This window comes from Equus quagga, chromosome 8, assembly GCF_021613505.1.
Source record: "Equus quagga isolate Etosha38 chromosome 8, UCLA_HA_Equagga_1.0, whole genome shotgun sequence".
Taxonomy (NCBI): domain Eukaryota; kingdom Metazoa; phylum Chordata; class Mammalia; order Perissodactyla; family Equidae; genus Equus; species Equus quagga.
This window is the reverse complement of record NC_060274.1, coordinates 94,559,788-94,573,932: the sequence shown is the minus strand read 5'-3', so window position 1 is coordinate 94,573,932 and position 14,145 is coordinate 94,559,788. Positions and strand designations below refer to the sequence as shown.

Here is a 14,145-nt window from a genome sequence, read left to right as displayed (position 1 = left end):
CAGTTACCTGTGAATCTTATCCCCATCTCTTGCGCCCCTTGCAGGCGTCATGGAATGATAGAAGCTTGGGTGTGGGTGGCATCTTGTATTAGTTTCCTATGGCTACTGTAACAAATCACCACAAATGAGATAGCTCAAAACAACATAAATGTATTATCTCATAGTTCTGGAAGTGAGAAATTTGCACAGATCTCCCTGGGTTAAAATCAAGCTATTGGAGGGCTGCATTTCTTCTGATGGCCCTAAGGGAGAATCCATTTCCCTGCCTTTTCCAGCTTATGGAGACTGCCTGCACTCCTTGGCTCATGGCCCCACATATTCCAACCTCTACTTCACTCATCACATCACCGTCTCTGACCCTTCTCCTCCCTCTTGTTAAGGACTCTTGTAATTATGTTGAGCCCACCCTGATAATTCAAGAAAATCTCCCCATCTCAAGATATTTAACTTAATCATATCTGCAAAGGCTCTTTTGTCATGTAAAGTAACATATTTACAGGTTCCTAGGATTAGGACCTGAACATCTTTGTTGTGGGGGGAAGGTAAGGAGGTGTCATTATTCTGCCTGCCACCACATAAAGGGCCCTCTAGCCCAGTCATGTGTCCAGTGCGTGAGTTTCTTCCTCAAGTCCCTGGTGGTAGTTTTCTGGCTCATACTTGGATATTTATGACCAAGAGCACATCATCAGGTCATCTCTCAAAGTGACCTCTTTCATTTTGGACTGGTGTCCCTCTACCTTCTATCTATTGGGTTGAGTTTTTCTGCTTGGAACCTCAACATTTTAAAATTCAGTTAACTCTCTTATCTCCATCATCCCTCCTCTGATGAGTTCTGAGTCCTTTCTCCATATTGTTTATGGTCTGGATGATATTGTTTCTATCTGTTTCTGTCCTGTAAAGATGGTCCCTAAAACTGAAATCAGTACTTCCAGACTGGTCCGACCAATGTGAAATAGAGTAGAACTAATACCTTCATTACTGAAGGCACTGGTCTTCTGATAACAAAGGCTAAATTGCACTAGCTTATTTGATGGCCTTTCTCACCCTGTTGAATTACATTTTTTCATACTGAAAAAATATGATTTTATTTTAACATATATTGTTAATATGTTGGACACATTTCTTAATTTCTACACTTCAGTTTCCTCATCTGTAAGATGGAAATGATAAGGTCTTCTCATAAAGTTGATGTGAAGATGAGATGTTTTACTTGTAGCACTTGGCAAAGTACCTAACTACTATACTACTGTCATCTGTTACTACTGTCATCGTCATCGTCATCATCTAAGTTCACAAAAAACCCATAGTCTTTTGCACATGTTGATTTGTTTTTAACTGAAGGACAAGAAATTTTCTTTTCTAGTTCCATAAATATTAACAAATATACAGCACAGATAAGGCACTGGGCTAGCCCCTGCGGCTGGGTGCAATGGTTTACTTGATGTGTTGAGCATGCACTCTGTGCCTTGATCCAAAGCATTCAGAGGATAGAAGCAAGGATCAAGGTGTTCAGCTACTAATGGAGACCTTTTGCCTGTTAAAGTCAAGCCAGTTAAGGTCAAGCCATAAGTTGACCCCATTTGGCTGCAGTCACTTAACTCTTGAATTTGTTCCTAGTGTTGTGGCCTTATGTTTATCTCATCTACAGTAATATTTTGAGAAGCCTTCACGTGTGTAAAGGCTTCCCAGCCAGTGGGCCTGCTTAACCAGAGCAAAGTGTCGTGCACATCAAATTTGCAGGGTAGTACGTTTGAGAAGTGAAAGGTGTTAATAAACATTGTCGGGAAAGTAGCTTTTCACACTGGTGCTATGGATCCATTTCATACTCACTTTATGGTTTGTCTCTTAATTACCCAAGATGCTTTCTTAACACCTTTGGGCTTATTAGTTTTCTCCAGAACCCACCTCAAGTGTATTGATTTTAATTAGCACTTGTTTCAACTTTATCCTTCTGCATATTTTGGCAAAACATGGCACCTTGTAGTTTTGGAACACAGCAAGCTGCAAAATTCCTGGAGAGACATATGTAGGATGTCATCCAGAAGAAATGTTCTTCTTGTCATGTGTTCTCTTTTCAAAGAAATCTTATTTTTGTCTAATAGGTTTGCAAAAGACAAAGGGGTTACAGAGATAGTGATGGTTAAGGAACAGAAAGTTAACATAGATGTGTAAGGTGTTCTAATTTATGAATGTGTTATATTCCAGAAGTTCTTTTTTAAGTCATAGAAACAGCATAACATAACAAAGTGGTCTTGTTGCTCCTACCACCTCTCCATCCCTACCCCATTTTAATAACACCAAAACTTGAGGCCCAGAGGTTTATATTACTCGGTCTAGACTAATATCACATGGAGTAGACAGTAGCTAAGAAGACTTGAATCCAGATCTTATTATTCCAATCTTCCTGTGACCCTACATCCTTCAGGCCTATTTGAATTCAGAATCTCTTCTGAATTCAGGAGAGATAGAAGACTCCAACTAAGTTATAAGCTAAACAGGCTCTAAGGATTGGCTTAGTAGGCTAATGCCATTTTTAACCTTGCTCCTTTGTTGAAACACTCAGATCTCTCATCTTCTCAGTGGGGCTTCTCTCATATAACACCCCATGCCCCTGTTCAACATTCTTTATCCCCCTTCTGTGTCTTACTTCTATTCACAGCACTTATTGTTCAACTTGCTATATATTTTAGTTCTATATTCAAGACCTCCCATGACTAGAACTGAAACTCTGTGGAGAAGGGATTTTTGCTTTGTTCACTGTTGACTCTACAGGGCCTAGAATAATCTCCGGCACATAGTAGGTGCTCAAGATATATTTGCTGAATGAATACATGGAGGAAGAATTTCATGGTGCTGCCAGTACGTTACTCTTCCCCCACCCCTATCCTTCTTTGGTCCTAGCCTGCAGACAGGAAACAGGTTGCCTTGGAAACCTCCCTCATCCTCCTTGCCTTTGCTGAAGTCACAGTTGCCCTGTCCTTCCAGCAGATGAAAGTGGAAGTCCCCCTCCCAAGAAATATTTACTCTTCGTTTTGCAGGACAGTTAGTCCCCATGTGGTTTGGACAAGCTAATTACTCATGATGGGAAATTTCTAAGGTAAAAAACCCCTGGAGCTATACTTCCCATTAATCAGTGTTTGTTTTATAGTCTATTTGTAAGCAGAGCTACTCATTATGTGTCACCTACTCGAAGAAGCAAAGGAATTTTGCTATTGTTAACTAACATCTTTTGCTCTCAAGTACCTTGATTTGTGTGTGGTTTTTTACCTGCCAGATCTGTTAGTGGGAAAACTATTGTCAAGAATTTCCTCCCAAACATGTTGTTCAAATAGCATATGTGCAGACCATTAGCTACCAGACCTAATTTGAGTTGAAATTGATTGGTTCAGAGGACAAAGTGTCTGAGTTGATTATTCATTCTATAATGGAAGTGTTAAAATAAATAGCATTAAGAATGTGTGTGTGTATAGTGATAAATATATATGAGTAGTAAAATGAACTGGCTTGTAAAAACCCTAGCAATCTTGTGGAAGTTACTGGGCCATTCTCTAAAAATTTTTTTTTTAAATGGAGATGATTAAAACAAAAAACTTTCAAAGCCTACAAATATAATTTTCAATATGCTGAAATATGTTGCTTTTCTCTTGGAACTCCAAGTTCATTGCCTTCCCAAGTTGATTTGCATGGGCTGTATGAGAGTACTAGAAATTTGTAAGACAGAGACCACTGTATCAGTTGTTTCCATTAATGTATTTTTTATATACTCTTTGTAAAGGGTAGTTAATATTTCGTCCTTTTTAGGACTTACTCACTTTCTCTATTTTATGGCCCATCTGTTTCCTGGTCAGCCCAGGTCATTCACAGATGATGCCTTCATAAAGAGTTGGTCTTTATGGAGGAAGGTGACCAGGCACACTGGTATTCCCCCACGGTTTTGAAAGCCAGGGTACTTTCTTGAACACACTTTGGTCAGGAAGTTTTATAAATCTCCCAGTTGTGGGCATATTTGCACAGTTATTGTTCTTCCCACTAATTTGCTTCCTTATGGGGAGGTTTTTTATTAGAAAAAAAGAGTATTGCTTTTGATTCTTCAAATGTTTGAAAGCTATGCTAAGTAAAAGTAAATTTAGCCATGCCAACCTCACCAACATTTACCTTCAAAAACTTTCTAGTAGCACTTTGCTTACTTACTTCTCACTTCCCTATCCACTCACCACTTACCCGTAACTTAATTCTTACAGCAGACGCACTGTCGGGGTGTTTGCCTACGTTTGCTAGTTGACATCAAATTTCTCTTTTTTCTTGCAGTAATAAGAAAGGGGCAAGATTAGAAAGCATTCAAGTTTTATAAATAACCAATGGAGAAAAAATAGGTGGTATACGTGTGCGTAGAATATGTCTGTTTGAGTCCAGGGCCTTTCCCATTTGTTTTATAGCTTCATGGTAAGAAATGTGAAGCCAAGTTTGTCTGTATGACTGAATTATTCTACATGTGTATTCATAAAGCACTAATCTGGCTTTTTCCAGCAGTGAGATCATTTTGTCCATGAATTTTGGAAAAGGTTTAAATTGTAACTGTACCCTTTGCAGTCCTATCATTTTATTCCATATAGGTATTTCTTCTACTCTAAGTGCTGTGACTATGAAATATTAAAACTGGTCTCTTTGAGCCACCCCTGCTAGGCTGTCATTTTGTAATCACACCTCATAAATGAAATGAGGGAAATATTGGAAAATGGTGAAACCTGACAACACCTTCCTACTCAACCCAGTATTCACCTCCTAAATGCACATTTTCGGTATTGCTAATTCATACTAGCAGAAGCTGGCCTTTACTTTTTTTGGATATTGGCAGTGAGGGTGGGACCCTTTTATAAAAGTACAATATATTATATTTATACTTTTATATGTATATGCTATAAACAGTATATTTTATGAACTGAAGTTTTTCTTGATAGAGTCCTTTATTATGCTTCCTAGTATATATAACATGGTTTTAATTTTCCTCTCCTACTAGGTGAAATGAGGAATGACTTATACATCACTATAGAAAGAGGAGAATTTGAAAAAGGAGGGAAGAGCGTGGCTAGAAATGTGGAAGTTACAATGTTCATTGTAGAGAGTGGTGGGCAGACCTTGAAGGTACGTTAATGCTGGTTACTTTTCGGTACAATTCCACATCATTGCTTTGGGTTCATCTTTGATGCTATCTGTTAATTTCTGACTTGCAAGGTTTTCAATCTTATTTTTCTTTTCCACCCCTATGTAGTTTTCCTTTTTTAGAAAAATCATTAAGATGTCTTTCAGAAAGGAAAGTAGAAAAACAAAAAGGCTCTTATAGTTTAATTTGTGTCAACAGCTTCTTCTTAGCAGTATTCTTTAAATGCAGTATTTTCTTATGCCATTTGACTTTTTTCTTTTCATCTGTCATAGTTTTGGAGATAAACATTTTGTCCTTGGGAATTGGTAAAAATAACAACAACAAAAACCACATTTAATCCTGCGTGTTTTCGTTTTGACCAAACTAGGGCATGCAGATTGAGGTATTACTAATTGGGTGGTATAGCAGGTTTCTTTCTGGAAGAAGTGTTTCACTTTCACGTGAGCCCCAGGCCTCTGTGAGTCTCCCAGTGAGGCACAGAATGTGCTTTGTCGGCAACAGGTCGAGAACTTTGCTGTGTAGTTGAACCCCTAATTGGGCATGCAGTTGCCCATCTCAGTCCCATCACTGAGCTCCACCCGTGGCACAGTAGGCCCTGGGAGACCAGCATCAGAATTAAACAGACACAGCCACTAGCAGAAGGAGCGCTGCTAAGGACCAAGCGCTTTCACGTGAAGTGCTATTTGGGGAACAGGCAGATATAGCAGAGTGATTGCTCTCCTGCTTTCAAAATAATCTTTAAATGAAGCTCTCTTTAACCTGTTTGGTTTCTTTGTTAGGATTATATCTCCTTCGGCTCTGGAGAGCCACCAGCTAGTGAGTACCACTCCTTTGTGCTTTATCATAACAACAGTCCCAGGTGGTCCGAACTGCTGAAACTTCCCATTCCTGTGGATAAATTCAGGGGTGCGCATATCCGCTTTGAGTTTCGGCATTGTTCCAGTAAGTGTTTTGTGGGGTTGGCTACCTGGCTTTGTTGTGTTGGGATTGTGTGCTTGTTGAGCTGTCATGACAGTGTGGGCTTATCTGTAGAAAACGTGTGACAAACCAGAGACCTCCATGAGGGAGAAATGAAGGCAAGTGGAGTCCTGTTGGGTGACTGGGCTCACTTCTTCTCAAAGAACCCATAACTTCTCTGAAACATCGAAGAAGGAGAAGGAGGAAAAAAATCCCTCTGGAAATCTACAGGGTTCTTCTTAAATGATCACTTTCATAAAAGTCAGTTCAGGGGCCCGGCTCTGTGGCCCAGTGGTTAAGTTCACGCGCTCCGCTGCGGCGGCCCAGGGTTCGGATCCTGGGCGCGGACATGGCACCACTCGTCAGGCCACGTTGAGGCGGCGTCCCACTTCCCACAACTAGAAGGACCTGCAACTAAGATGTACAACTGTGTACGGGGGGGGGTTGGGGAGATAAAGCAGGAAAAAAAAAAAAAAAGGAAGATTGGCAACAGTTGTTAGCCCAGGTGCCAACCTTTAGAAAAGTCACTTCATTGGTTTCACAGTCTAGAAAGATTAGACAGAAAGGGAAGAGACAGCACTGAAAACTAGACTGGCTCAGATGGCCTTAGGCAGTCCCAGCCCATCTGCTGTCTCTCTAGCCAAGAGCTGATCCAGCTCTCAGACAGTTCAGGGGAACTCATGAGGACTTTTCTGGGCGTGTGAGTTCACTAGGAAAGCTGCTGATTGGCTCAGATTTATATCTTATTTGCATATATCTGCATCACCATACAGTCTGACAGTATTCAAATGAGAATCAAGTAATGTCAGCCTGAGTAGGCCTTAGAGATGGCGTGAAGTAATTACCTCATTCAACACCTGAAAAACCAGGACATAAGGATGTTGTAGGATTTGTCCATATGGATGTTACTGCCCATAAAGTTGTAATTTCTTGTTGTCTCTATTTTAATTCTTTTGCACTCATTACCACCCTCTCAAACCCACACTCCCTGTCTCCACCAACCCGCAGCCCAGGGATCTTCTGATATTCCCTGTGTCCCTGAAGCCTATCTTAGATACAACCAGAAGTGTACATTGTGACCATAGAAGGTTCTGGTGAATCTTGCTTCAGGAGCCATATAACGAGGCAAGAGATACAGAAGAATCACACTCTTGGAGAAGCAGTAGGCTCCTCTCTAGCCTGGAAGGGATGGGGGCATTCCCAATAGATATGTGGTGACTTCACCTGAGTGCTGTGTGATTCACCCAAGATGCAGGGAGAGAAGAAGGACTTTGTTGCCGGACTGTGGCATGTTTTGAAATTGGCTCAGACACCTCTATAAATTATGCTTTTGTAGATGTTTCAGAAGGTAGGCAGATGGCTAGCAGGGTCTCACCATTCTTCCAAATTCCCAGAAGTGGTTCATGGGTAGGACTTGAGGTGGCAAAACATAAAGGACTTGGAAGGGTGCCATACCTGTCCTTCCACCAATCTTTTTTATAAATTCTCATTTGGGCTTAATACAAGCTTTGAGCTTTAAGGTAAGAAAAAGAGGAAAATAAAGGTGAAACAAAGGGGAAAGGGAGAAAGAGCATTTGGAGGAAATTATAATTCAGAACTTGGAAAGTAAAATAAAGGCTATTTTCAGTAAAACCTCTTAGATCTCTGCCCTCTTGTATACTGTACTTCAAACATTTTTCACAGGGTTATATTTTTTTTTCTTTTGAATGTTCATTGTTAAAATTCAGAAGAAACAGCAAAGCATAAGGAAGAAAAAAAATTTCTATAATCCCATAAACTACAAATAATCAATGTAATCATTTATCTCATGGAAATATTTGTGTGTGTGTACATTCAAAAAATGTTATTTATTCATGAAACAAATATTTATTAAACACCTACTGTATACTAGGCACTTTACTGGGCATTGGAGATACCTCAGTGAACACAACAAAATACCTCCTCTCATAGAGCTGTCGTTTTAGAAGAGGGAAGACAGGTGAGACGTGATCAAATAAACACGTACTAGATAAGGTAGTGATAAGTGCAGGGAAGAAGACTAAACTGAGGTTAGGTCCTAGAAAACGATGGTGCTGTGTTGCTATTTTACATAGGGCAGTCAAGAAAGACCTGCCTGGTAAGGAGATGTGTCAGTCAGCAACAACCTAAAAGAAGTAAGGGCATGAGCCCTTGGGTATCTAGGGAGAGAATATTGCAGGCAGAGAGAACAGTAAGTACAAAACACTTGAGGTTGAAACATGGTTGGCATTTTCAAGGAATAGCAAGGTGGCCCAACTGAGCAAGTGAGTGAGTTTGGAGATTAGGCCAAAGAGGTGGCAGGGGAGCCCCATCCCATTTTGTCTTTTAGGTCATGTAGAGGACTTAGGATTTTACTTGGAGTGAGGAGAGTCATTAGAGGATTCAGATTGAAGGGAAGTCTGGCTGCTGTATGGAAAACAGGCTGTAGATTGGGCCAGGTGGGCCCGGAAAGACCATTCAGGAGGCTTTTGCAGTCCTCCACATGAGAGATTAAAGTGGTTTGCATTAGGATGGTAGTGGTTTGATTCTTTTATTAACAGATTTATTGACAAAGCAGGTATGAAAGAAGGAGAAAAGTAATGATGAGCCTAAGATTTTGGCCTGAGAATGAAGTGGTCATTTAATGAAGTGTGGAAGACAACAGCAGGAATCTGTTTGGAGAGCAAAAAATCAAACATTCCATTTTAGACATGTTAAATCTGAGAAGTCTGTTAGACATTCAAGATGTCAAATAGACAGTTGAAAGAGATCCAAGCTGGTGAGTTAAACTTGAGAATGAGAACATATAGTTCAGTGGTGTTCTGTAAATATTTAATAAGCAGCTCAGGGTGGTGGAGAGGGGCGAGAGGAGCCCTGAATTATACTGTTTGCTGATTTCCATGGAGTAAATACTCCCACCAAGACAATTTCAAGCTACTAACTTGACGTCACTGACCTTGGAGTTGGGAAAAGAAGCCATGCTGTCTGTTCTTGTGAGCCCGTACAGGCCAGCTCTAACATATTACTAATACATCGATGATTTTCAAACTTGTGAGACTGAATGAGATTTCCAAGTAGTGAGTTTAGATAGCAAAGAGTGCAAGGATGATCCCTGGGGGCACTTACACATTTAGATCTTGAGAGAATGAGAGGGAGCCATTAATGAAATTAAGAAGGAATAGCCAGTGAGGTTGAAAGAGAATCCAGGAGGCTAAATGAAGAAAGTTTTTCAAGAGGAGATTGATCAGATGTGTCAGGTGCCAATGATAAATCAAATAAGATGAGGGCAGAGAAATTATCACCTGATTTGGCTTCATGGAAGTCATTGAACCTGACAAATGATTTTAGTGGATTTGTGGTGATGAAAGCCTGGCTGGAGTAAGTCCAGGAGTGACATGGAGGAAAGGGAGGGCAGGCAGTGGGTATAGATAAATCTTTTGAGAAAGTTTGCTATAAAGAATACAAGAGAGCAGAGAAATGGGATAGTAGCTGTTATGGAACAGTGGGTTACAGGACGTCGAGCCAGGGAAGGAGCATGGGATCCAGTGCTCAAGGTTAAGCCTTAGGTAGGGTGGTTGAGGCATAGCACAGGAGGGCACAGATGCCGTGGGTTAATAGGTGGATGCTGGGCTCTCACTACATCAGCTGAGAGTGAGGAAAGTGCCAGTGTATTGGAGGCTTGAGAATGGAGTGGAATGGATGAAATAATTGTCTAGAAAAGTGGAAGAGTAAGTTGATTAGGTAAATGTAGAAAGTTTGCCCAGCTAAGGGCCCCTTTGTGGTTAGTGTGCGTTAATTAATGTGAGATTAGTCTGTTGTAGGCATGGAATAAGCTGCAAGTTGGATTTAACCAGGTTGCAGTGTTATAATGGAAGTATGGAGGAGTAAGGGGTCTCGGGTGTTTTAGAGGAAGTGGCTAGAATGATAGAACATAGAAATGGGAAGTGAGAGCAGAGTGGGAAGGAGGAGTAGGTCAATAAATTGGAGGTCACAGGGGGCACAATTGTTGGAGTTGGGGCACTAGAAAGAATAAATTAGAAAGTTAGGAGGTAGAATCCACAAATTTAGGATTTTTACTAATAAACAGGGATCTTATTATGCATACTGTCTGGAACAGTTCATTCACTTTATTAATCCTGATCTAATAGCTCAAGACAGAAGGCCATGTACTTCAAACTTTGTTCGGTATTTATTTTTAATTTATAACAGAAGGCAAATTTGGGGAAACTGTTGCTTTGTTTCTTGTCTTTTTGAATTGAATACCAAAAAAGTCAAATAAACTTAGGAAATTATTTCCAAATAAGTCTTCTCCCAGAAATCATAACTTCTATACGCAGCACAGCACTCTCATTGATGTAGAAACTCTTCCCAGAGATTTTTGCTGTGATTTTCGCTTAACTTTAAAGTACATCAATATTTTCCCAGTTTCTCTCTGGGGTTGAAATTAATGACTTTAAAAGAAAATTCTTTGCTATAATCACATTTTCAGGGATGTCCTCATACTAGGAGCCAAAGCCAGCCAGCCAAAATTACTATTCTTGGCATGGGGCTCCACTGCCTTGCGGTTAAATGCCAGAATCAATAGTAAGGGGATGATGTGTTTCTAAAGCCTCTTGTCTGATGTTCAAGATCACCATGTCTGACTCCTCTAGCGCAGGTCTGACTGCATCCCAAAGCTGGACATTTCTATCAAGTGTAACACTCCACACTTGTGTGGGAAAGAATAACCATGCAGCCCATAATAGGCTGTGGGCCCTGGAGGACTCCTCCCTGCGTATCTAAATACAAGGGGAGAGTGAAGTTGAAGAGACCAGGGTCTTTTAATGCTTTCTCTGTTTTTGGAGAAAAGGCAGTTTGGTGGAAAGAATTGGAATGGTACTCAAGAGATCAGGAGTAAGTTACCTAACTAACACTGTGTGATCTCAATTTCCTTATCTACAAATAACTGCCAAGGATCCTTGACATTTCTAGCCATTGTAACTTAATTAGGCATGTGAAAACCTCCTTGCCTCATTTCTGGCTTCCAGAATACTACTGCATCAAGCCCTTCTCAAACTATGGGTTGCCATTTATTTTGTTTTTCAGCATGCCTAACTTATTCCAAGGAGGTAGATTCCACAGGGCTTGGAGGCTACCAAGTTTCCTTTCCCTTTCCATGAGTAGTAAGCTAAACATTGCATTTCACATTCATTCATTCACTTGTTCACTTATTTAACATATGTTTACTGAGAACCTACTATGTTCTTGGCACCCTTTGAACTACCAAGCATAAAACAGACAACAATCTTGCCCTTGATGGTGCTTACATCCAGGGGTGGAGGGTGGAATGTGAGGAGAAGAAACAGGCAATGCACAAATTTTTTAAACATAATTTCAGATAGTGAGTTCCATGAAAACAATTAGTCAAGGAATGTAACTTGAAAATTACAGGGCAGGACTATGGGGTTGGAGGGTGGCTACTGTAGACAGAGGTCCCATCATAAAGGCTGCTCTCTGTTGCGTAAAAGGAGCTGGTGAGGGTGGGTTATATTTTTTGATGATCATGCTTCTTGACAATCTTTGTATCTAAACAGAGGTATGTAAGCTTGCACACATGGTTAAACAAGTAATTCTTTTTCTTTTTTGTCCCACAGCAAAAGAGAAAGGAGAGAAGAAGTTGTTTGGTTTCTCTTTCGTCCCTCTGATGCAGGAAGATGGTAGGACTCTTCCAGATGGCACTCATGAGCTCATTGTGCATAAGGTAATGTCACTAAGATGTCGGTGACAGCTGTGAAAAACAGGGTTGAATTATGAACTATCTTATCATCACTCTGGAGAAGAGAAAAAAATGGCTGGCAAGAATACTTTTTTGGAAGATTGCTGGCAGGGAGAGTGTCATTTTAAAAGTGTTAAGTCTATATTCTATGTCATATTCTAAAACATATTTTAAAGATGATTTAGAGTTTCATCTTAATTTAGGAGTAGGTATTTGGTAAGTCTATGTGTTGACCTTAAAGTCATTTACATTGCTGTGATAGGATTAAATAAACCTTACAAATAAGTTTTAAATATTGCCAATGCATACTGTCTTATCTAAAGATGTGTATTTCCCCGGAGGTGAATTTAGCAAGGTCAGCATTACGTTTTTCTTGTCTGCTGCTCTCTCTAAGCAAGCGGGGAAGTGGCTGTACTTTGTCATGACAACTTTAACAGTTATTACTTTCTATTTTTTGCATCAAGAATTATCATAAAAACATTTGGAACAAAGTATCCTGTAGTAGGAAATAAAAAGAAAAACAAGAGATCCTTAGCGGTTATCTGAGAATACTAGTAATAATGAAGTATAGAATAGAAATACTAGTAACTATAAAATATAGAATATAGAATTAAGGTACACAATTTTCTGCAAAATATTTCTCCTTTGTATTTCTCTATTCCTGTAACCACGTGTCATTCCGGGTTCTTATCAACTCTCACCTGGGCTAACTAGTTCTGCTGACCTGAGTCGGGTCTCCCTCGAGTCCAAGTTCCACCCAGCCATTAGGGTTGACCCATGTAAGGTGCAGATCTAACCAGGCCATTTACCAATTTATACCCACTGGAAAGCTCCCTATTTCTGAGAGGACCAGTTGCAGTCTTCTCGGAGTATGCCAGGCTTCTGACTCCCTACTGCTTCAGCCCCCACTTCCTAGCCTTTACTTGGTGCCACAGCCTCTTCCAGCTCCTTCTAGTTCCTTACCCCCTCCCTGCTGGTTTCCTCTGCTCCTTTCTCTGCCCTTGGCACTCCTGGAGTCATGCCTTCCCCTGTCTCCCCCCGGCCCCTGCTGACTCCTGCTCATCCTTGAAGGCTCACCTTGGCCACAATCCTTTTCATAATAACAGTCCCTACTCCCCAGCACCTATCCCTGTATTCCAAGCTGGCCAAATGCCCTCCCCTCAGGTTCGTGGATATCTGCACACACCTCTTACCATTGTACTCATTACATGCTCCATGATTATCTGAACATCCCTTGGCTCACCCCAGTAGATTTATGAATTCCTCAAGAGCAACAGCTGTGTCAGAGGGGTTTGGGAATGTGGTAGATGGGCAATGAAGATTTATTGAATGAATGAGGAGATTATACACAAAAACTTTCTTGACCTTTGGATTATTGCTAATGAAATGAGTATCAATGCACAACACACCTTTTCTATTTGTGTGTGTGTGTGTGTGTATGTATGTGTATATTTCTTTAATCACTCATTCTCTAGTTATTTGTTAAACACATTTATTGACTGCAAACTACAGGCCACGCACTGTTCTAGGTGCCAGGAATATAAGGCAAAAAAACCAGTTAAAGTCCCTCCATTTCTGGCACTCGCTATCTCTCTACTTCAAAAAATGACTTAAAGGAGCTTACGATGTTAAAATACAAAGAAAAAATATTTTAAAGGAGAGTGACCAGTAAAGCGAACAGAGGAGCTAAATGTACTAGACACCTGAGATGATCTATTTATCTCACTTTTAGGTCTGAGTCTCCCTATGTGACATACGTAATATGACAGGCAACATCTTCAGCTACAACCTTCCAAAAGGCATAAATGGTACTTTGTATGGATATTTGTAATATTGCTTCTGTGTAACATTAAATCTTGACTCAGCAAAGGCAGGGCTAAGATAATTAAAACTAGCCTCCCAGCTTCCTAATAACATATAGAAGAATGAATCCCTTCTATATTTCATATCATGTGTGGGTGCTCTCACCTGTGGGTCAGAGGGTGTTTTTTTGGGCAGATGCGAAGTTTTCAGTCAAGTCTGTTTTGACTCTTCTCAATCAGTGCAAATAATACTAAGATTCTCAGTTGCTGATTACAGACAGCCATATGCTTAAAATGCCAGGAGGTCAGGTAGCAGAACTTACTTCTCCATGTGAGCATTTAGGAGGCCAGCTGGTGTTGATGCCCAGACAGAACCATTCTACACCATTACGGAGGCCTACCAGGGGTGCCTGTTAGCAGGGCCAGAACTTTTCTCAAAGACAGGACTTTGAGTCAGAGCTTTGAATCCACTC

At 40.5% G+C, this 14,145-nt stretch overlaps 1 protein-coding gene across 4 annotated transcripts in view; it reads left to right on the top strand.

Annotated features, from left to right (window-relative positions):
• DOCK4 (dedicator of cytokinesis 4) overlaps positions 1–14,145 on the top strand; it is a 432,596-nt gene that overhangs the window by 262,487 nt on the left and 155,964 nt on the right. For all 4 annotated transcript variants that reach the window (XM_046670233.1, XM_046670234.1, XM_046670231.1 and 1 more), the window contains exons 14-16: positions 5,018–5,142; positions 5,941–6,103; positions 11,749–11,855. In XM_046670233.1, the coding sequence (XP_046526189.1) occupies positions 5,018–5,142; positions 5,941–6,103; positions 11,749–11,855 (395 nt within the window). The remainder of the gene's footprint in view (positions 1–5,017; positions 5,143–5,940; positions 6,104–11,748; positions 11,856–14,145) is intronic.